Source organism: Rattus rattus, chromosome 1, assembly GCF_011064425.1.
Source record: "Rattus rattus isolate New Zealand chromosome 1, Rrattus_CSIRO_v1, whole genome shotgun sequence".
NCBI lineage: Eukaryota > Metazoa > Chordata > Mammalia > Rodentia > Muridae > Rattus > Rattus rattus.
In genome coordinates, this window is record NC_046154.1 from 4,061,766 (window position 1) to 4,084,681 (window position 22,916).

The 22,916-nt window shown below is 45.8% G+C and overlaps 1 protein-coding gene across 1 annotated transcript; it reads right to left on the bottom strand.

The window, feature by feature from the left end:
• Nucleotides 1–5,531: 5,531 nt before the first annotated feature.
• On the bottom strand, nt 5,532–20,283 carry Nudt2 (nudix hydrolase 2). Its single transcript, XM_032892401.1, has 3 exons — nt 20,196–20,283; nt 9,136–9,269; nt 5,532–6,259 (listed from the first exon to the last, which is right to left on the bottom strand). Exons 2-3 carry the CDS (start codon nt 9,260–9,262, stop codon nt 5,943–5,945), a joined length of 444 nt encoding a protein of 147 aa, XP_032748292.1. The 5' UTR covers nt 9,263–9,269; nt 20,196–20,283; the 3' UTR covers nt 5,532–5,942.
• Nucleotides 20,284–22,916: the final 2,633 nt, after the last annotated feature.

Genomic DNA, 22,916 nt, shown 5'->3' on the forward strand with positions numbered 1-22,916 from the left:
GAGTCGCCCAGGCTGACCTTGGACTTTCTAGCTGCTCAGGAAGACCTTGAACCCTGTTCATTTTGCTTGCAACCTCCCGAGTGCTGGGGTCGCAGGTGCGCAACTCCATGCCAGGTTGGAGGATTCCAGTGACGAGAAATGACAGGGATGGGACGATTACGCAAAAAGTGGGGTAAGTGGTGGCCGTGAGGAAACGGGAATGATCGCTAAGGGGTATATGACGGTTTCGTTTTTTGAGTGTTGAGAATCTTCTGAAATTAGGTTGTGGTGGGGATACTTACACAGCCTCGTGAATTAAGAAAAACTACTAAGCTATAGCTTTTCAAAACGATGCTGCCCAATGTAGCGGTTCAGGGCTACCCTGGTCTACAGAGAGAGTTTCAGGACAGCCACTGCTTTGTAATGAGACCTTCTCTGTCTCAGAAAAAAAATGTACTCTGCTATATATAAATTATGTCTCAGTTGTTTTTATTTTGAAATCTTCCAATCCAGATGTGGTAGCATATGCCATGAATCCCAGCACTCGGGACCCCAAGGCAGAAGGATCCCCTCAAATCCAAGGTCAGCATGAATACAGAGGGAGACTCTTTATCACGATAAGCAGGAACTAGGAATCTGGGCCAGCCTTTTCCACCTGTTATTATCTTACCTTTATAGCCAATACATCTTACCTGTTGTTTCTGCATGAAGTTTGATTTTTTTTTCACAAAGGTAATATTGTTTTAGAAAGCTTGGAAATTTCATAAAATAAAAATAAAAGGACAATTATCATTCTTTGTTTCCCCACCCAGAAACACTTTTTCCCCAAAACTTATTTTCTAAATTGCCAGGTAAACTAACTGACAGAGATCTCCCTGCATCTGCCTCGAGTGCTGGAATTAAAGGGAAACTTGCCATACCCAGTCTGTGTGCAGCTAGCACTGTACCAATGAAGCTTTATCCTCATCCCTGGGCGGACTATGTTAAGAGAATGAACAAGGGCAACAAGGTGAGGTATATGTTAATTAGCTTGAATTAACCATTTCATAATGGAACTCACTCTGTAGACCAGGCTGGCCCAGAACTCACAAAGATACAACTGCCTTCCTACCCCACCCCAACCCCTGCCACTCCCCCCTTGCATTCAAAAGATCAGAGTCTCGCAACACTGTCCAGGTGGACGTCCAAACCCTAGGCTAAAGTGACCCTCTCGCCTCACTTCTTCCAATGAGCTGGATCTATAACCCTGTAGCTTCCCAAGACTTCTCATGAGAAAATTTCAAACCTACCTGGAAGCTCAATGTCTGTATCATATGCCTGCATCTCCACCTCAAACCAACAGTTGTGAAAGTGGTGTGTGTGTGTGTGTGTGTGTGTGTGTGTTAATCATCTTTGTCTTCTTCATTGAATTGGAATCACCCGGGAAACACAGCTCTGGGCTTGTTTGTGAAGCCATTTTTAGAGAAGTTTAAACGCAGGGATGACCTACCCTGAATGCTGGCAGCAACGTTCCCTGGGCTAGGGCCCCATATGAATACAAAGGAGCACCAGGGCAATCCATTTTCAGAATCAGCCTTGTTGACTTTAGTCTCCCAGGCCTGTGTTCGTTCCCAGAGTCATCGTTATCATCTGCCGCAGTACACAAGGAAAAGGAGGCTGGAGAGGCTGAGACTTCCAAAGATCACACATCAAAACAGTGACAGAGCAGATCTCTCTCCAGACGCCACCGAGCCGCACTCCTTCTCTCAGCCCTATGCCTTTGCCTCACAATGGTGGTATTTCGAGTGTACATCTCAGACAGAATACATGAGAGAAGGAGGGAGGAAACAGCCAGGGTCAGAGGCTAAGTGAACTGGACATGTTGGAAGGAGGTCTGGGGCATCCCCGAGCTAACAGCGGGGCATCCTAACAAGCAGAGATAAGAAAGAAGCAGCTTCCTAATAGGCCACATGAGTTTGAGGATGAGAAAGTAGCTTACGAGGAATGGAACACAGAGATCTTTGAGCATCTTAGGGAAGCTTTAGAAGGAGGCAGGGCTTTCAGAGCCCTGGACTTGACAAAGATGATTAAGGGTTTCTCAAAGAGAGGATGATCCTCTTTCAAGCTCTATCCCCAAACCAAGCTCCCTTGAGACATTAGGGAGGACTGTTCATTTCTCTTCGAATACATGTGGAAGACTTTGGGCCAGAAAAGTCATTGTGCATTCGGAGCTTAATGAGCTATTATGGGGTGCTGGCTAAGCTTAAGTCAACTTGACACACGCTAGCGTTATCTGAGAGGAGTGGACCGCAACGGGGAAAAAGCCTCTGGAAGATGGAGCTGAAGGGCGTTTCCTCTTTTTTGTTTGTTTTTATGTGCATTGGTGTTCTGCCTGCATGTGTGTCCGTGTTAGGGCATCAGTTCTTGGAGTTACAGACAGTTGTGAGAAGACAGGGGTGCTGGGACTTGAACCTGGATCTCCTGCAAGAGCATCCAGTGCTCTTAACTGTTGAGCCATCTCTCCAGCCTTAGGGTATTTTTTTAATTAATGATCGATGGATTCTACAAGATAGGCAAGCCAGTAAGCAGCACCCCTCTGTGGCCCCCACCTCAGCTCCAGCCTTCAGGTTCCCACTGTTTGAGTTCTTGTCCTGGCTTCCTTCAGTGATAGACTGCAATGTGGAAGTGGAAAGCCAGACAAACCCTTTCTTCCACAAGTGGTTTTTGGTCCTGGCATTTCAGCGTTACAATGGTAGTCCTAAGGCATATGGGGACTTAGAAGACAATGCTGCAAGCAGGGTCGATGGCGAAGGTCCGGCTTGTAAAATTACAGAGGGAAGTTTCAGAGTTCCTAAAGGACTCCGTGGGGGCCATTGGATCTTTAGAGTTAGGAATCTGTGATCCTAGTCAGCTTGTGCTGAAGAACCAGTTGTGTTAAGAGACCAACATCGTTGAGACAATCTTCTTAGAGTCGTTTCCTTGGGGTCAGCACACAGGTTTTAGGAGATGAAGAGCAGCTGAAGCTTGGCACAGTAAGAAGCCGAGGAGAGGCCACTTGTAAGATTATAGATAAACATTGCCATGCCTGATCTGTACCTGTGTTTAATTTTTATGCATCCAAGTGGTTTGCCTGTATGTATATATGGGCACCAAGTGTGTACCACATGTGTGCCTGGTGCCTGTGGAGGTCAGAAGAGGGCATCACATAACCCATGTTGGTGTGGGAATGGAACTCAGTGCTCTTACCCTCTAAGCCATCTCGCCAGCCCTCTCTATCTACGTTTTGATGGAGCCCTCTGTGAGGACCAGAAGCACGTCTCTGAAACTGTAAGGTATTCTGGTTGACAACAGTGGGATGTGTGAGTGTGGTGTGGGCATGCCACAGCATGTGTAAAGCCGTCAGAGGACCAGTTTTAGGAATCGGTTCTCTTCTTCCCTCTGGAATCTGGGGATAAAACTCAGGTTGTTAGGCAGGCACAGCAAGCACTTTTAACACCCAGCCATCTCAGTTGCTCTAAGATATTCTAAAAGGTTTTCCCTGTAGCACCTTACTCTCAAAGCTTCCCACATACAGACAACTTCCAAGACCAAGCACTGGCTTTCATTCCTTCTTCCCACTTTCTCCTGTGTCTGCTGCTTCTATTTTAGTTTGTTCATTTGCTCGTTCGTTCATTCATTCGTTCCTTCCTTCCTTCCTTCCTTCTTCCCTCCCTTTTCTTAAAGATTAAAAAGATTGCCAGGCAACGGTGGCCCAGTACCTTTAATTCCAGCTCTTGTGAGGCAGAGGGCCAGGCAGATCTCTGTAAATTCAAGGCCAGCCTGGTCTACAGAGTGAGTTCCAGGATAGCCAAGGTACAGAGAAATCCTGTCTCAAAAGAAAAAAAAAGGATTTTATGTGTATGGGTACTTTGCCTATATGGATGTCTGTGTATCCTGTCCAGAAGAGGACATTGGATCCTTTGAAACTGGAATTACAGATGACTGTGAGCTACCATGTGTGGCTGGGACTCAAACCTATGTCCTCTGGAAAAGCAGGCAGTGCTTATTTTATTTATTTATTTATTTTTAAGATTTATTTATGAGTACACTGTAGCTGTCTTCAGACACACCAGAAGAGGGCATCGGATCCCATTACAGATGGTTGTGAGCCACCATGTGGTTGCAGGGATTTGAACTCAGGACTTCTAGAAGAGTAGTCAGTGCTCTTAACCACTGAGCCATCTCTCTAGCCATTTTTTGTTTCTTGTAGCTTAGGCTGGTCTTGTACTCTCAGCAATGCTCCTGCCTCAGCCTCTAAAGTGCTGAGGCTCTACAGGCATATGGCACCGTGTCACCCATCATAAATTTTCCCATGCAATAAAAATGAACAGCAAAATCAGGTCACTTTCAGTCCCTTCCAACTTTGATGTATGAGGTTTTAGAATTTTCAGATTCCAGCCTCCCGTTGTAAGAGCAGAGGGCCGACTGGCCAGTCCTTGTTAGGAGGCAGGCTGCCTGTGGTTTGGCACCACTGCCCAGCAGGCATTTATTAAATCAGTGGGATGTGGTCCCTGCTGGCCTGGAAGAGAACATTAAGCTCCAAAAACTTCCTGCAGCAGGCCTCCGTTGGAGAGTGCTGCTCAAAGGGGCGAGGAACAAACCATTTAGGTCCTTGGCTGTGCTCCAAAATCTGTTCCCTAGTACTGCCCTGTCTACGGAGAATCAGTGACTGGAAACATCTGGAAGTCTGCTTAAGACCGGGTGACTGTTCTCCTTCCTTTGGGGTGGCTGTTCTTGACTCTGGTAATCCATGTTGACCTTTGCCAATGCCCCTTCCCCTCCAATCTTCTGCACTTCATTGGGCAACAGCCCTCTAATAAAATCCACATGAACCTGGCTGCTAGCAGCTTCTGGAAGGGCTCTAAGATCTAACGCCTGCCTCAGCATTCCTTGAGCCGGAGTAGCAAAACAACAGAAGGCTGGGACCAAACTCTTGCACCTCGGGGTCTTACAGTGGCATTGTGAAGAGAGCCAATAGGCGGAGGTTAGGAAGAAACGGCAATGCTAAGTCTGCGGAAGGTGGAGAAGGTAGTTCTGGGTGAGGTGATAGGTTAATGACACGACAGAGGCTGTGAATGTGGGCACACCTCATTCTCTACTTCAATCATGCTAACCAGGCTCATTACTCTGGGAGACAGCCCAGGGTAAAAGGTGAGGGTACAGCGCTACCAACCTGATGAACAGGGTTGCCTGTCTCCCACCTCTCTGGCCCAGGCAGCCCAAAGGTTTGGATCTGAAACATCCCCTATGCACCTACAAAATATGTGGGTGTTGGAGAGATACCTGAAGAAAATGTGGGTCTGTATGTGGGAGATGCATGGAGTCGCAGAAGCAAAGGGGTTGCTGTGTTACTTCTGGTCCCTTCCCTTAGCTTTTTTCCCATATAGTATTTGGACATACAGTTTCCTATGGTTTATACAAATCGGAATGGCCAAAAGGTCTAAGGATTCCCTTTGGTCAAATCTAAAGCTCTGACTCACTTTAATTTTCTTTCCCCCAACCAATGGCATGAATCCAAGAAAGAAACACAGGTAAAAGGGCATGTAAGTTGCTTGAAGTTTATTTATAAATGATAAAGAGGTACTTTAGGGCTGGCATTTTAAGGACTGTACCCCTCCTTTGCTAAAATCCGTCTTCCTTGCTCTTTTTTTTTTTTTTTTTTTCCGGAGCTGGGGACCGAACCCAGGGCCTTGCGCTCGCTAGGCAAGTGCTCTACCACTGAGCTAAATCCCCAACCCCCTTGCTCTTCTTTTTAAAGTAATTATTTTCTATGCTAGGGATTGGATCCAGGGCTTCCTGGCTGAGTGTGGAGTTATTTAATTTCACTAACCTATCTGCTCTCGGCTGTAGCAAGCCCAAGGCCAGCGCATCCTTCCCTGGATGGAAAGGGTAGGCTCATCTCAAAAACCCGTAAGGATGCCATGGAAGCATTTGTTCTGGTCAGCTCAGGCCGGTGTGGAGCAGAGAAACTGGTGTCCTTCTTGGAGCGTTGCCTTCATCTCCTCGAACTGAGCCAACTGGCAGGCCTCATCCAGCCCTAGCCAGCGGTAGGCTTGATGCTCCTGGGAGAGGCGGATCTCTACATCATAGTCTTTCACTTCTGCTAGCCAGTAAATGACTGTTTTAGGCTTCTTCCTCGCCACATAATTGAGCTCCCTTCTGAACCCCTCAAGGACGGTCAGCTGGCTTGCTTCTATGCCTGTTTCCTCCTGAGTCTCTCTCAGGGCTGTTTCTAAGTCATTCTCGCCGGGGTCCACGTGGCCTGGTTAGAAACAAATAAAGGAGAGATCTTCAATACTAACAGAAGCTGGGTTTTTCCAGGACAGATGATATAAAGATAGGGTCTGCAGCGACTTTCCTCAGAGTTCCTGGGCTAAGGGAAGTCTGGAGATGGTCAATACCCTAACACGCCTAGGCAGGGCTACAAGGCAGTGTCTGGTTCTCAAGGTCTGAGAAATAAATCCCTCCTCCCTATTCTATCTTTGTGGAGTAAAACCAATGTGCCCAGAAGGTCGGATTGATAGCTTCGTCCAGGTTTTGCTGTGCTGACTATGGGGCTGTGCTCAGAAGGTAAATGCTCTGCCGCTGAGCCACATCCTCATCCCAGGACACTTAGAGCCGTCAGGGGTCGAGATGGCTTTCTTCGGATCTCTGCTTTCCTATTCTTTAAGCACCCCCAGCCCCCTCTATTTTTCACAGGGACTGCTTTTCTGTTGGAGATCTTAGAGTAATTTTCCAGGGGGGGGGCGAGTCTCTTGGCAGAGTGGGGGCTAGCAGGAAAATCCAGGGAGGACTCAACCCTCGACAGTTAGCAGGCCCAGGCCCTGCACCGCTGCAGCAGCAGCTGTTTCCAAGTAGCCATCAAGGCCTCTTCAAATTGTTTTCATCTTTCTAACTGAGCAAGGCCAGATTTCAGATTCACAGGGAAAGTCCTGATGGGAACTTAAGACTAAGGACAAGCCAAGAGCCAGTTCTAAGAAAATTTGTTGGCAAGACCCAAATCCAAGCAGACAGCTGCCAAGAAACTGTTGCAGCAGAACTTGAAGCTCTGCAGGCTGTAGTGGCCCCCAGCTTTACCCCTAGGCCTTTCCCACAAATTCTTAGTGTCCCAGAAGGGCCCAGAAGCAATGAGAGGGTTCTGGTAACCTGTATCTACTCCTGGCTCTGGTGAGTTGTTGAGGGGGCCCCTGCTGTTTCAGGAGCTCAGAGGGAGCAGGAACTCCTAGCTGTTCCCGTCTTGGCCTGGAGGTGGAGCTATACACTAGGTGTTCTACTTCCTGGGGTGTGCACAGGAGCCTAGAGGCTGCAGGATGGAAAACAGGAACTCAGCACTTAAGGGATTCATCCAGCTCCCACTTCTGGGGAAGTTTTCTGCACAACACTTCACATAGTATGCACAAAAACTGGTAATATATTGAGGGAAAGTAGGAGGGACCCTGGTGGTGACAGGGGACACTGACTCAGGATGCCCCTCCCGGCTGTCTGCGAGTCTGAGCACACCCCTCGCAGGAACATCTATTCAGTTTGCTGCCTGTGAACGCTCCAGGGTAAAGAAGGAACAGATTAGGAGAGGTCCTCTGACATCTCCCCGTGTGACTCCGGTGATCAGGAGATAAGTGTGAATATTCCTATTTACAGAATTTGGGACACCTCTCTTTTACCTTGTTCTTCCCCTTGCAATTCAAATGTGTGAAAATTTCTTCTCTGGTTTGCTTTCTCCCAATCTCAGACCTGTCTGTGCTTCCCCAGCCTATGCTGTGTTTGTCTTATCTGGGGCTGTTTACCCTGGGTTCTCGTCCCAGAAACTGCCAGAGCCCATCTGTCCTTGCCCACTGGGACCATCCCAGTGGCCTCAGTCCAGGGTGACTTCATCACCCTGCCTCACCCCCGTCTGAAACAGAGTTGATAATGATAATTTTAATATAAGCATGAATTTTTTTTCTTTTTTTCTTTTTTGAAGTCAGAGTTTCTCTGTGTAGTCTTGGCTGTCCTGGAACTCGCTCTGCAGTCCAGGCTGGCCTTGAACTCAGAGAGTCGCCTGCTTCTGCCTCCCAAGTGATGGGACTAAAGGCATGCATGGCTGCCACCGCCACCACCACCAGGCTGCATGAGGATTAACAGAAAAAGAGTCATTCGGGACAAGTAAGGCACACCCAGGAGCTTGGGTATGGAATTCAAGGAAGACTTATGAAAATACAGACTCAGTGGGTACAGACTCCTCAAGGGACAGTCACTCAGGTCACTTCTGCCTATGTAGTTTGCCTTCTCTTTCAGGGACATCCACAGCAACCTTCTGTCCCCTTGAGCAGCTTCCAGAGTGCTGGTGGGCGAGAACTAACCTGCCCACAAACACATCGTGGCCACGTCCAAGGCTCCAGTCTTCACTGTTCTGCCTCCTGAAGGCATGACCAGCTCTATCCTTGGTTCTAAGTGAGGAACCCAGGACAAAGATGGCTGCTGAGGCTACAACCCAAGGGCTCTATGATCTTCATAACCTCTTGGGTTGAAAGGACCCTGTCACTGTTACCCTTCCATCCCTGCCAGAATGTGCAGATGACTGTGGTTGGGAGACCCAGCTCCTCTGTGCTTCTGACACCTCCAGGAGTCATACTCCCCGCACGTGTGGTCCACATAAGAAAGCCCTAGTGAAGGGAGCACTACACAAAGAGGCAAAGGAACTTGATTAAATGAAATCAGAAAAGGGGGCAAGAAGAAAGCTTGCGATTTTAAAGTCAACCTCTTCTTTGATAGATGAAGCACTCAGCCCAGAAAGATGGGCATCCAGCCCAGTCATTACTCAACTGTAGCATTCCCAATCCCCAGCCCAGTGGCTCTTCTCCTGTCGAGTCACTCATGGGCTGGAGCACAGGCGAGTGATATAAAAACACCAGATGCTATATCTGCCTTGGGTCAGTCACAGAATCCTATTTCTGGCTCTGAGCTGGCCTGGAGGCCTTACCCAGAGACAGGATTAAGTGCTCCTGCCTCTGCCATCTCTTCTGCTGTGCAGTCACTGAAAAACAAGCCTTGTAGGGGCCTGGCAGGGTGGATTCCTGAGCCAAGCTTGGCATTCCCCCCCAAAAACACCAACCAAGCTTGGCATTCCCCCCCAAAAACACCAACCCGGCTATCCCGCACCTTTGGGAGGAGTCCAGTGATGAATGCCGTCTGATGCCTGCAGCAGCAGAAATTCAATTGTTGTGTTGTCCACCTTGGGAATAAGGTGTCTTCGGAAGATGATCAAGCCACATGCCCTCAGGGCCATGATCTATCTATGAAGTTAAAAAAAGAAAGTGAAACACTGGGAAGCTATACACAACAGAAAAATTCACTCATGGGGGCCGTAGCTGAAGAATAGCAAGCACAGGCTAACTGTGATCTCACAACCCACAGAAAGACAGCATGCCAAGGAATGGAGGTTGGTCACTGTTGGTCATCTTGAGAAGAGGATGCTTCCGTTGAGAGCATGCCTCCATAAGACAGGAACCTGCGGAGCATTTTCTTGATCAATGGTTTCTGTGGGAAGGCCCAGCACAGCACACTGGAGGTGGTGTCTTCCCTACAAAAGTGGAACTGAGTTGTCCAAGAAGCAGGCTGAATAGCCAGGGGTGGCAGCACATGCCTTTAATCTGAGAGCTCAGGAGGCAGAGAGACAGAAGCAGGTGGAATTCTCCAAGTTTGAGGTTTAGAGTTGGGTCCAGGACAGCCATGGCTACACAGCGAAACCCTGTCTCCATAAACAAACAAACAAAGCAAGCAGGCAGAGCAAGCCAGGGGGAGAAAGGCAGTAAGCAGCACTCCTCTGGGCTCTGCTTTATTCCTGCCTCCGGTTTCTGCCTTGAGTTCCCTGCATGACGAACTATGTACTATAAGCTGAAATAGACTCTTCCTCCTCAAGTTGCTTTTGGTTATGGTTTTTTGTCATGGAAACAGAAATCTAACAGAGGGGAATCCAGAAGTCAGCGACAAACCTTTGTGTGCAACTACAGGGCCCTGGGAACTACTGTAGTCAAGAGGCCTCTACCCTAAGATCCCTGCAAAACTCAGGTTTGTGTGTATTCGTTCTAAGACTGCAAAGACTCAGAAACAAATGCACTGAAACAGAAAGACGCTAGGAATCAGAGAAGGCAATGTAAGTGGTGTAACCAAAATCACAATCCCATTTCTCTCAGCCTGAGTCCTTAAAGCAGAGACTCTAAGCTGTTTTCTCATGACTCAGTGGGGTCGCTTAGGGAGTCTGGTATACCAAGTCACTTTTGTTCATTCTCAGACTCATATCCACGCCTAGTAAGTCATATATGCATTCAGTGCAGTGAACAGTAGCAGAGGCAAATAGGCAAATTATCACACTCATTCACAGCATGAATCTGGGCCCAGATTTGGGTCCAGCTCTGACATTAACTGTGGAAGGTGACAACAGTTCTACCTGAAGAGGTAGCTATGAGAATTACGTGATCATCACTTCATTTTCTTCTTTCTTTTTTTCCTCTTTATTTCTCGGGGGGTGGGGGTGGGGGGTGGGGATCTCATTAATGTAGCCCTGGCTGGCCTCAAATTCACAAAGCACAACCTGCCTTTGTCTCAGAGTTCTTAAAGTGTGTGCCTAGCTGGTTTAATTCTGTAGTGCCTTAGAGCAGTGCCTGGCACACATTAAACTCAGTGGACCTCTCTGTGGAAGAACATCTGGAAGGGAGCAGCTAATGGCGCTCCAGGGCTCCACAAGCCTGATGACCCAGGTAAAGAGTCAACACCAGAAAAGTTGCTTTCTGATGTTTAATCATGTGCCATAGAACACACCCATATCCACATTCGAGTGCACACACACACACACACACACACACACACACACACACACAAGGTCACAAAAGAAAAATGTGATAGCCAAAGGTCTGAGCTCCTTTGGGGGAGGCTTTACTGGAAGAAGGGACCGTGGGGCAGAGGAAAGGGTGAAAGGTAACTCCACAGAGGGAAGGAGACTGTGGCCCAGGTGGGGGTTAGCATCTGGGCAAAGGTCCTAACGTGGGACAGCAGAACAGAAAGAAGCCACCTGCTACATGCTACGTTCCCTCTTGCTGTTCAATCAAGATGGGCTGCCAGACATGATGGCAGACACCAGGGAGGCTAAAGCAGGACAATCACTGAAAATGTGAGGCCTACCTGGGCTACATAGCAAAACCTTGTCTCAAACAGAAAAAGAAAAAAAACAAAACAAAAAAAAACAAAAAAACAAAACAAAACAAAACAAAACAAAAACCAAAAAGAGGCACTCTGAGCTGTCAAAGGCAGAGAAGTCAGGCCCAAACACCTCTTCCAGAGTAATTCTCAGGAAGGCTACCAAATGCTATTTTAGGGACCAGCAGCTTCTCATGGGTAAACCAAACACCTCCCCCACCACACTCCTTTCCTTTGCTTCTCCTTTTTTTTTTTTTTTTTTGTGGCTGGGAACAAAACGAAGGCCTCACGCATATTAGACAAGTGTTTTATCACCAAGTTACAAACTTAGACACTCAAATCATTCTAAACTGGTGAGTAGGAAGGGCTTAAGGATTAGAAACGAACTAGTGTTTTTAAGAAACAGTCTACGTTTTAGTACACATCTTTAATCTCTGCACTTTGGAGCTCTGTGAGTTTGAGGCCAGCCTGGTATACGAAGTGAGTTCTAGGTCAGCCAGTGAGACCCTGCACACATGAAACTATGCATGGTGATTGATATCTGTAATCTCAATACTTGAGGTGAGGGCAAGAGGATCATAAGGTCAAGGTCATCCTTCACTACTTAGTTTGGGCTAATTGATGTCATTAAAAAAAGATGCACAGACAAGATATTCACAAAAATCTGATAATATCAAAAAGAAAGAGGGATGAACAGATAGCTCAGAAGTCAGGATGCTCTTTCGGAGGACCCAAGTTTGTCTCCCTCATCAACACTGGACAGCCATTTACAACCACTTGTAACTCTACATTTTCAGGCAAATTCATTGCCTCTGGACTCTGTGGGCACTGCACTCACACATATAACTGAAAATAGTTATAAAAAAACAAATTTATTTTTTTGAAGAGAGGTTCTTTTTTTTTTTAAACCAGAAAAAAAATGTACATTGGTGTGGCAATGGTTAATTACATTTCAGTACATACATCTATCTCTGTGGCGCGCGCGCGCGCACACACACACACACACACACACACACACACACACCATTAAAAATGGGGTAGAACCAAATGTTCTGGCTGTAAGAAAATATTTTTGGATATATTAATTGAGGAAAGTATGGTACAGAATATGTATAATGAGCTCTTTTTTGAGTTAAAAAATTCATATGTAAAGTAGTAGTACATTGGCTTTCCAAAACACCATGTTCTATTTTCCTGACTCCTTATTCATGCTGAGAACATTCCGTGTTCTGGAAACACCTTGTCACTGCATAACTAACTCAACAAGGATTTTAATCGTGGTTTAGAATTCCTGTAGAAGCAGGTAATGGATCCTATGTCCTTCCTACAAGGATGATTAAAAAGTAATAGATGGGGCTGAAGAGATGGTTCAGTGACGAGAGCACTGGCTCGTCTTCCAAAGGACCTGGGTTCAACTCCCAGCACACACATGGGAGCTCACAACTCAGTGTCACTCCAGTTCTAGGGGTTAATACACCCTCATATCAATGCACATAAAATAAAACTAAATACATTATTTTTTTAAAAAGGTAATAGATGTAGAATACCTTTCTCTTGCCCCTTGAAAGACCCATATAAGGAATGTTGAAGCCCTAGGTAAACTTAGAAATCTAAGACTAGAGAGGCTTATTGCCCTCCCTAAGACAGGAAGCCCCAGTATATTCCTCCTCACCGCTACCACAAATAGAGCATGAGAAAAGAAAGATGTCTCCATGAAGGTCAAGGATGATGGGCCTTGGGTAGCCATGTAAACCCACAGAAGAGAGAAAAGTGCTTTCCCTTGGAGAGGAACGGGAGGAAAATCTCAGTCTAAGAGAAAAGGTACATTCTAGCGAGTGTAAAGAGGCCACACTGAACGCAGTGGCCTACGATCTGTCAGAACAGATAAGAACACGTGCTCACTCTGTGTATGCTGCACTCGCGGAGAACACAGAGAAAGGGAGGTCTAGGACTCCCCATCACCCTCTCATCGCTTGGCTTAAACCAGCTATGACCAGGAAGCCTATCCCAAGCTTCATGCAAACAACTCTTCCCACTTACCCCTTTACAGATGACTGACTTAGAGTTATCATTGTGGGGTCCAGGTACAACCCAGCACAGGTGTGCAACCCTCTATTCCCACATACTCAGTGACTGAATTCATCCTCAAACTTATGCAGCAAGCACCTTTACCTGTTAAGCCATGTTTCTGGCACCCAGTTTTAATTTTTGAAGTAGCTCAGGTATCACCTTTTCTATGGAGTCTTCCAGCTTGTAATAACTCCATAAGTCTCCGCCATAAGACTCCATAAGAGAAATTTAAGGATTTATTATAAGGAACTATAAGGAATGTGTGTGTGCTGCTGGGAATCACCATTGGAATCTGTGCATTCTAGGCAAGGGCTCTAACCACTAAGCTACATTCCTAGCCCTTGGCTTGTCATGACAGGAGATTAATGTATAGATCATGCTTAGTCTTGAGCTCATTACGTAGTCCAAGCCTGACTTTTGAGAACCTCCTACCTCAGCACAAACTATGCCCAGCTCAGCATTGTATTTTGTGTATTTTGGAAGCAGGTCAGTCCCCTCCACATAACTGTCGGGCCTAAAGACTAATAACATTAGCAGTCCGGGGGCGGGGCTGGATGTGAAGCAGAAACGAGCAAGGACGACACTAAAAGAGCAAATTGAGACCTGTGAGGATGACTGGAACCCACAAGGACAAACTACAGCCCTAGACTTCCTCCTCTCATAGCTTCTAGACTTGGGGACACAGGTGGCCCGCAGGTAAAACCAGAGCAGATGAATGCCATCTGCCCTAGGATGCAAAAGGGCTGAAGGGGAGGATTCCATGTGAGCTGAGATTTCTGCAGGCCTGGATGCTGTCCTTCATCAGCAAGGTGAGCCAACAGACTGCTGTTAAAGTGTATGTCCTGCAATCATGCCAACTCTGTGCGTCACAGCACGCTGGGGCTGTTCAGTTGGCTCTGTAGTTAAGAACACTTGCTCTTGGAAAGGACCCAAGTTTGACTCCCAACATCCACGTGGAGGCTCCCCACTTCCTTGGGCACCAGGTATGCATGTGGTACACAGACATACGTGTTGGCAAAACACTCAAACACACACAATACTGAAATATTTTTAAAGGGGGAATTCTGGGAAATGTAGTTCCAGTATAACTAAAGTGACCCAGTACAAAGCCACTTTAGGTTTTCATACATACATCCCTTGTAAGTCTCTGTTGGTACCTATGGCAGGAAAGAGCCAGACTCAAGTCTGTTTCCTTGGAACCCAGCTCAGCAGCTCTTAACAGATGTTCATTGACTCAACAGAACTCTTTCCCCACCTCCCACTCAAACAAATGTTTAAGTATGTTCTGGGGCCCTGGGAAACAGCCCAGTGTTCCTTGAAGAGTGCCATTTGCATAAAAGTCAATGGAGCTATTGTTGGTTTTCTGTTTTTTTGGAGAAGAGGGAGCCGAAACTATCCAGGGGCTTGAAAGTATTCAGCTCTCATCCATTCTGCAAGTGGATTGAAACCTCAGGGGGTTAAAGAACACAGCATCCAATATGCAAATATGCCTGCAGCCAGGATTGCGGAGGTGAGAACTCCAGGCTGACAGCAGGCAATTCACACTTCAGAAAAGTGGCAGAGTGCCTGAGGTGGTTAGGAAAAAAAAAAACCTGAACCAAAAAACCCTCAATGTCATCAGAAGGTTCCAGAAGCTGAGGGAAAATGCTCTTGGCTTTCTTCACAGACAGAATTTCCTCGCAGCCGAGGAGATTCAGGACGAATTCTCAGGTAAATGCTCTGCTGCCACAGCTCACCACAGTCATCAAGAACACTGTACAGTTAGTTCCCCCCACCAAAGCTCCCAGAAACATATTTTTATATGCTTATTTATTTTTACCTCCTCATATTTCTGATGGTCTAAGTCCCTTAACGCATAGTGTTTCACACCACCATGCTGTCAAGTAATGATACTGTGTCACCTATACAATGCAAAGTTGTTGGCAGCTAAGTTTCTATATAGGCGACCCTTTAAGGCTAGGCATGGTGGTACACGCCTATAATCCTAGCATTCAGGAGACTGAAGCAGGAGAACCTTGTGTTAAAGATCTTGTCTCAAACAAACAAACGAATGAGCTCGAAGGAGGACCCTTTAGGATGTGTGTTAGTTTATGAGGAAACTGGGATTTTAAGACTGAGTCTTACTCTATAGCCCAGGACACAATATGTAGAACAGACTGGTCCTGAACTCAGAGATCTACCTCCCTCTGCCTTCCAAAAGAATACAAAGGCGAACACTAATGTGTCTTTCTCCAAGCTGAAATCTTAAGAAATGCTAAGCCAGGCTCTATGACATGTAACCTTAAGGGCACCCATAATCTCAGTACTTGGAAGGTAGAGAGGCAGGAGGATTGGGATATCAAGACTAGGTTTCACTACATATAGATTCAAGGTCTTTTAGAGCTACATGAGTACTGTCTCAAAAACAAAACAAAACAAAAAACAAACAAACAAAAAGACCCAAAAAGATTAAAATACTTGCCCAGTGGCATGATGGCTGGAAATGTGAGTTTGAATCCAAAGAAATCTACCTCCAAAGCTTGCATTGTTTTTTAACCTTCACAGCCCTGCTTATCACGAAATAGGCTTAAGGTTACACATGGCTCTGAGAGCATGCACAAATGCTTAATAAAATCACCACCAGTTTTAATGCTCCTTAGTCTTTAATCTGTACTCATCTGGAGACTGTTTCGGGTGTCTGGGTAAAAGCTTTTCCACTGAACAGGTTTTCGGCGGCTGTCTTGTAACCAAAGCCAGCTCAGGTGGGGAAAGTTTAGCCTGAGGCTCCTAAAAGGGCCTATTTGACAAGGGTGTCCACGACTCCATAGCTGTTTCCTGAGAAACAGGAACTGAAACCACATGTTTCCTCTAAACCTGGTGTCTAGAAATTCTGCACAGGCCAGAGAGGAGGAAGAGTAACTCTGCTCGCTTATAAGTAACTCCATGTGCCTACTGCTTCCTGACCCCACATCACGATGGGCTTCACTGCAACTCTCTAGTTTCCTTGTTGTTGGAGGAACAATGAGGTGTCAGTCCACCAGAATGTTTTCTTGTAACAATACTGAAAGGAAGAAAAGAAAGAAAGAAAAAAACCTAAGCATATGAAAAAAACCAAAAGACCTTTCTCTGGGCATCTGCCCGTCATCCCCTTCTCCAGGAGATCAAGCTGCAGAATCATTTTGCAAGCTTTGCCATTTGGCAGAGGGAGAAAGATTTTTTTACCTTTAATGACACAGTGGTTTCTAGGATCAGACCAAAGTCAGACAAGGTTGGGACAAAAATACTGCTCAGGGAAAAATTTGTTCTGTGGCCTTTCAGTGCCACCTGCTGTTCAGCTATGGAAAACAAACATAAGTGAGTCTAATGCTGGAGCCTTCGGATTCCCTTCACTCATCTGTTGTCTGCTGAGTAAGTCCTGTACGGCAGGATTGAAGGGCAAATGTGAAATTGAACACTGAAATCATCTCCCTCTCTAGAGCTTCACAGCCCAGTGAAAGCAAAAGGCGCCCAAGCAGATGTTACAAAGTGTTTCATTCATCATAAAGGTGTTACAAAGTGTTTCATTCATCATAAGGGTGTCTGAGACAGACAGGAAAGGAGGATCTTTAGGTCAAAGGGGTACCCCATAAATAGGGATGTGCATGCACTTGTGTGTTTTTCACCTGGGTGCTGTGGTCTCTCAGATCCTCATCCTTGTGCAGCATACACTTTATGACTGGATGGAGCCACATCTGGAGCGACATCACAAAGATTTTGAATGATGGCTGAATTTACCAGGTCTTATGAAGACGAGGCAAGGAGGCCCTCTAGACCAAGGAAGGAATGTGCAAAGTTCTCACACAAAATAGCATCCCACTGGTAAGCAGCTTAGTTTATATTGCTTTTTAGACAGGGTCTCACTATGTTGCCCTTGCTGATCCAGAACTCTGTGCAAATCAGGCTGGCTTCAAACTCAGTGATTCATCTGCCTCTGAAGTGCTGGGATTAAAGGCAGGCCACCGTGCCTGGTTTAATACACAGCCTGTAGACAGTGAGGACTACTGGTTTTAGGCAGAGGGTATTTTGGTCAGACTGACATTTTATGAAAGCATTTTGGCAGTAAGTAACGTGAAGAACGAATTGGAAGAGAAGACTAGGCGAAAAGGCATGTTACATGCGTATTTCCTTCTTAAACATATATATGCATTGGGGTGGGGCACCAGGTTACTGATAGTTGTAGGCTGCTGAAGAGGCGTCTGGTTTGGGTAACTGGATGGAAGAAGAAGCTAGCCATTTCTTTTTGAAGTGAGTTGAATTTGAAGGGCTATAGACTACCCACAAGATAAATGAAAACTGGGTCTGAAGTTTAGTGACATCTCATTCTTCTATTCCTAAACTGAACATTTTATATTAGAAAAAGATTTGTCTTTATCATAGATATTCCAACAACCCACGTGCTAACTAGTTCTGTGTCAACCTGACACAAGCTAGACTCACTGGAGAGGAGGGAGCCTCAGTTTAGAAAATGTTTCTGAGAGTGGGCTGTGGGCAAACCTATAGGACATCTTCTTAGTGGCTGATGTGGAAGGGCCCAGCCCACTGTGGGCGGGGCCATCCCTGGCCTGGTGGTCCTGGGTTCTGTAAGAAGGCAGGCTGAGCAAGCCAGTCAGCAGCCCTCCTTCATGAAGATCCCTGCATCTGCGCCTGTCTCCACGTCCCTCCTGTCCTGACTTCTTTTGATGATGGACAGAGATAGGATGAGTAAGCCAAATAAACCCTTTCTTCCTCAGGTTGCTCTCGGTCACTGTCTCATCACAGCGGTAGAGACCCTCACTAAGACAAGCCATTTTCATTGAATGTGGGTACATTTGCCTTTCTAACCACCCCTTTCCAATCTGGTATTCCAAATATTTTCACCCTCTTCCAGTTCACAACCATAGGAAAGCATAGTTGACACTGCTGTGAAAGAAACTTAGCTACTAAATTCAGGTTGTTACCTGAAAGACACATCATTGTTTGCAAAGTGGCTCTAACACCTATTCCTCATTGTTGAGAGTGTAAAATAAAGTGTGTGTATACAGAGATACAGAATATATGTCAATCACTCTTATCTTATAATAAGCCAACTGAATGCTTATCTGCATTTTATAGGCACTCAACTCTTTTTTTTCCATATATATATATACACACACACACACACACACACACATATATATATATATATATATATATAATTTTTTTTTTTTAATGTATGAGTGCTCTGCTGCATATATACCTACATGCCAGAAGAGGGCATCAGATCTCATTACAGATGGTTGTGAGCCACCATATGGTTGCTGGGAATTGAACTCAGGACCTCTGGAAGAGCAGTCAGTGCTCTTAACCACCGAGCCATCTCTTCAGCCCTCAACTCTTATTAATAGTTAAAATTAAGAATTCTACCCCCTCTGTGTAACAGTCCTGTATATCCTGGAACTTACGTTTTAGACCATGCAGTCCTAAAACTCACAAGATATCCTCCTGCCTCTGCTCCCGAATGCTGAGACTAAAGGCATGCGCTGCCACACGCAGCAAATCAAGAAATGTCTATCATTTTTATATTTTCTGTGAAACAGCTGATAAACAGCACTCACGATAATTATTAGTAATTTTTAAAGATCAACAAGATTAATTCCTTTTACTATATTGTCTATTTTCTACTCTTTTGAATTCTGAATTTATTTCTTAGTAAGAATTACCTTTATTCTCTGATTAGTGATTTATTTTTGTTTATGTCTGTGTGTCTGCCGGTTGTGTGTATGTGGGTGCCTGAGGAGAGCCAGGGATCACCTGGAGCAGGAGTCAGAAGCAATTGTGAGCCACTTGACATGGGTGCTGGGAAATGAACTCAAAGTTCTCTGGAAGAGAAGCAAGGGCTCATAACCACTGAACCATCTCTCCAGCCCCCGAATGGTTAATTTTTGAGCTAAAATGAGCACTAAGTTAAAGCACACACGAGGGGTTGAGAATTTAGCTCAGTGGTAAAACGCTTGCCTAGCAAGTGCAAAGGCCCTGGGTTCGGTCCCCAGCTCTGTAAAAAAAAAAAAAAAAAAAGAAAAAAAAAAAAAAAAAAAAAAGGTTAAAAAAAAAAAAAAAAAAGCACACACGAAGCTGCACACATCCTGGCTAGTGTATTTGCTCCTACCATGCTGGTGGTACCTTTTTACCTGAGAAGCTAGGACCTGCCAAGCATTCTTTTCACTTTGTCTTCTTTGCAACCTGTTGACGCATTACTATCATTTTCCAGAAAAGCGAAAAAAAGCTATGGTTCAGAAATATTTTGGGGTAGTTAATCAAACGCAGGCATGTCCAATTTCTAAGCTTAATCGCCACTGGATATGATGCATTTTGCGTTGGCAACTTGACGGTTCTCGATTTAAGCTGTTTGGCCTTTTTTTCCCCCTTAAGATGGGAGTCTTGCGACTTTCTATCTTTGGGGGCTTTAGAGCACCTGCCACTCTTCCAAAGGACTGGGGTTCGGTTCCCAGGAACCTAAAGCAGGTGGCTCACAACCGCGTTTAACTCGAATTCCTGGGATCCGACGCCTTCTGGCTTCTGCATGCACGTGGGGCGAATAACTGACGCAGACAGACAGACACACATACACACAAACAAGGAAAGTTTTTTGTTTTTTTTTTTTTTTTTTTTACAAAACGTAAGATCTCTTGGAATGCAGGTAGGGTTTAATCGATAACTACGAAGCAGTACAGAGGCCTAGGGAGAAGGTATGATTGGCCCGCTAAGTCCCAAAGCTGGACCTCTCTGCCTCTGGAATTCTTCCGACCCACGCCATCACCACTGAACCTTGTTCTCTCGGGTGCAGAGAGATAAACCGAGGTCCTGCGAGTGGATAGGGCCTGCCTGGCCTGCCTACACCCGCCTCAATGCCAGCTCAGTTCCCGCAGCAACAGGTCAGGAGCACACGACATTCCCCACGCCCCCAGCCCCACTGCACTCACCCGCAGCACGAAGGCAGGAGGCAGGAGGCGGTCCTCGAAAGGAGACAAAGCGCGCCAGCCAATCAGAAGAACCCGACTGCACTTCAGGCGAGCCACGGGATTGGGCATCAGGCGCTTCCACCCGCCTCTGAGGCGCGGTTTTCTGACTGGGAACGTCGCGAGATCTTCCCCAAGCGGAACCATTGGACCGCCCCCTGTCTCTTCTGATCTCTGATTGGCCCTTTAGAGGAGATGGTGATAGGCTCCGTGAATGACCATTGGCCGGTTCTGCGGGACCGCAGGCGGGCGGGCGACAGCGCGCGCGTTCGAACTGGCGCTTGGTGGCGTTGCCATAGAGATGTGGCCTGGCGGACTCCTTAGGCGGGTTGACGGGACGCTCTGCTAGCCCGGCCTTAGGGCTTTCTCCTGACGGCACTAATTCTTCCGTCCTCCGAGAAAGCTGACTGAGGAGGAGCCGGGAAAGCCCTGAGGTGAGACACGGTGGCTTTGGCTTGAGCCCAAGCCCTGCGCCTGCGAGGGAGAGGGTGCGCTTGTCTCAGAGTAGCGTGTGCCGAGACCGGTATTTGCCGGGTAACTAGAGCTTGGCTTCTCGGATTCTTTGAGGGTTCACGCATTCTCACATTTCATCTCCCCGTCTGCGGTTTCTCCAGCAGTTACCTCGAACGCCACCATTCTTGAGGCCTTTCTGAATCCCCAAAGACCCCTTGCCTTGAAACATGCTCTTCAGAGCTAGCCTGAATTCGACTTTGGGTTGTTTTTGTGAACTTCCGGAAACCTCATTCTTCTTTTCCTCATTTAATTTTGACCTCTGAGAAAAGACAAGCCTTTCCCCAATGCCTTACGCATAGTAGTTTTTTTTAAAGGAAATATTTGTTCAGTTGGCTTTAACTCACTACGAATCGAATCGATTATCTTTTGTGTCTTGTTCTTTTCAAACAATTTGGGGGCAGGTGGAAGAGAGGACACCCTAATCTCATATACAAAAAAGCTAGAAAATTCAGTGTTGGCAGCCCCACAGTCGGAGCAGGAAGCCCTGCTTGCTCACTGTGGATGACAGTATTCTCTAGGCTGGGAATTCTGGACAGTAGTAAGAGTAGAGAAGGCGAGCTGACCACTAGCATACTGACATTAATTCATTGTTTACTGCTTTTATTATTTTAATTGTTTGTGTGTGGGGTTGTTTGTTTGGAGACAAAGTTAGATGTGACTATCCTGGAACTCTATGTTTAGAAAGGTAAAATTGTAACTTCGTTGCTACACCTCTCCCCACATTGTAGTCTGGTCTAAAAATACTTCTTATCAGACCCCTAAATATATTTGCTTAAAACCGACCATTCTATTGTTATATGCCAGTGTTATTTAGTGACCTCCAACTATCGTCACATTTTATCTGTGCTTTGGAAAATGAAATCAGTTATTGACTTTGAGGGTTTTTTTTTTTCCACTTAGCATTGTGTGTGTGTGTGTGTGAGAGAGAGAGAGAGAGAGAGAGAGAGAGAGAGAGAGAGAATATCTCATTCATGAGATTCATGAGCACGCAGCTTGTTTAGGCTGCTGCACTGCATATTCCAGGATATTTCTGTAACCCCCTCCCCCACTTCTCCCTAGGAGTGCTGGGGTTACAGATGTGTGATACCACATGTGACCTTTAATGGGGTTCTAGGCATTGAACTTAGATCATTAGGCTTATAGGTTTTGTGCATTTACCTACCAAGGTATTTCCTTGGCCTTGGCTTTTTTTTTTTTTTTAATGTTATGTGTATGAGTGTTTTGCCTGTATTTATGTATACCTTGTGTGTGTGTGGCCTGAAGGAAGCCAAAAGAGGGTTGGGTTCCCTGCAAGTGTAGATATAGACAGTTGTGAGACACCATGTGGGTGCTGGGAAAAGAACCCAGGTCCTTTGAAAGAACAGCCAGTGCTCTTAAAGGCTAAGCCATCTCTCCAGCTCCATTTTTTTTAAAAACTTTTTTGGGGATAGCATTTTACATTGTAGTCCAGACTGCCTGGAACATGCAATAATAATCCTGTTTCAGCTTCCCGAGTGCTGGACTTATAAATATAAGCCAACACACTCACTTTGGAAAATTTTAAAAACCTTTTATTATTTGTTTTATTTGTTGTTGTGTGTCTGTGTATGAACAGAGCATGGCTTTTGGGGAGTAGGTTCTCCTTTCCAGATTTACTCAGGTCATCAGACTTGGCAGAAAGTGCCTTTATCTGTTGAGCCCTCTTGCCTGCCTTTAAGACATTTTTTCTTTGCATTTATATTCTGCAGAGACAATTTTGTGACCATTCTCTTCAGAACATATTAACAGCCCAGCCTCTGACCATTCATCAGATATCCAGAATCCTGCTTCATTTCCAAGACTATTTCATTGTTAACTTGTGGTCTCTACAGTCACAATATTATTGCTGATTATTCTTTCTTATATAAAATTCATAGTTCAGAGTTAACATTAATGAAAAGATTCAAAATGTTGCCAGGCAGTGGTGGCTCATGCCTTTAATCCCAGCGCTTGAGAGGCAGAGGCAGGCAGATCTCGGATTTCAAGGCCAGCCTGGTCTACAGAGTGAGTTCTAGAACAGCCAGGGATACACAGAGAAACCTTGCCTCAAACAACAAAATGTCAAGTATAGCAGCTGTTGTGATTTAGATATTGTGATGTTTAATGCTAATTCTCAACTTGACAAAACAGAACCACGTGGGAAAAACTGATGTC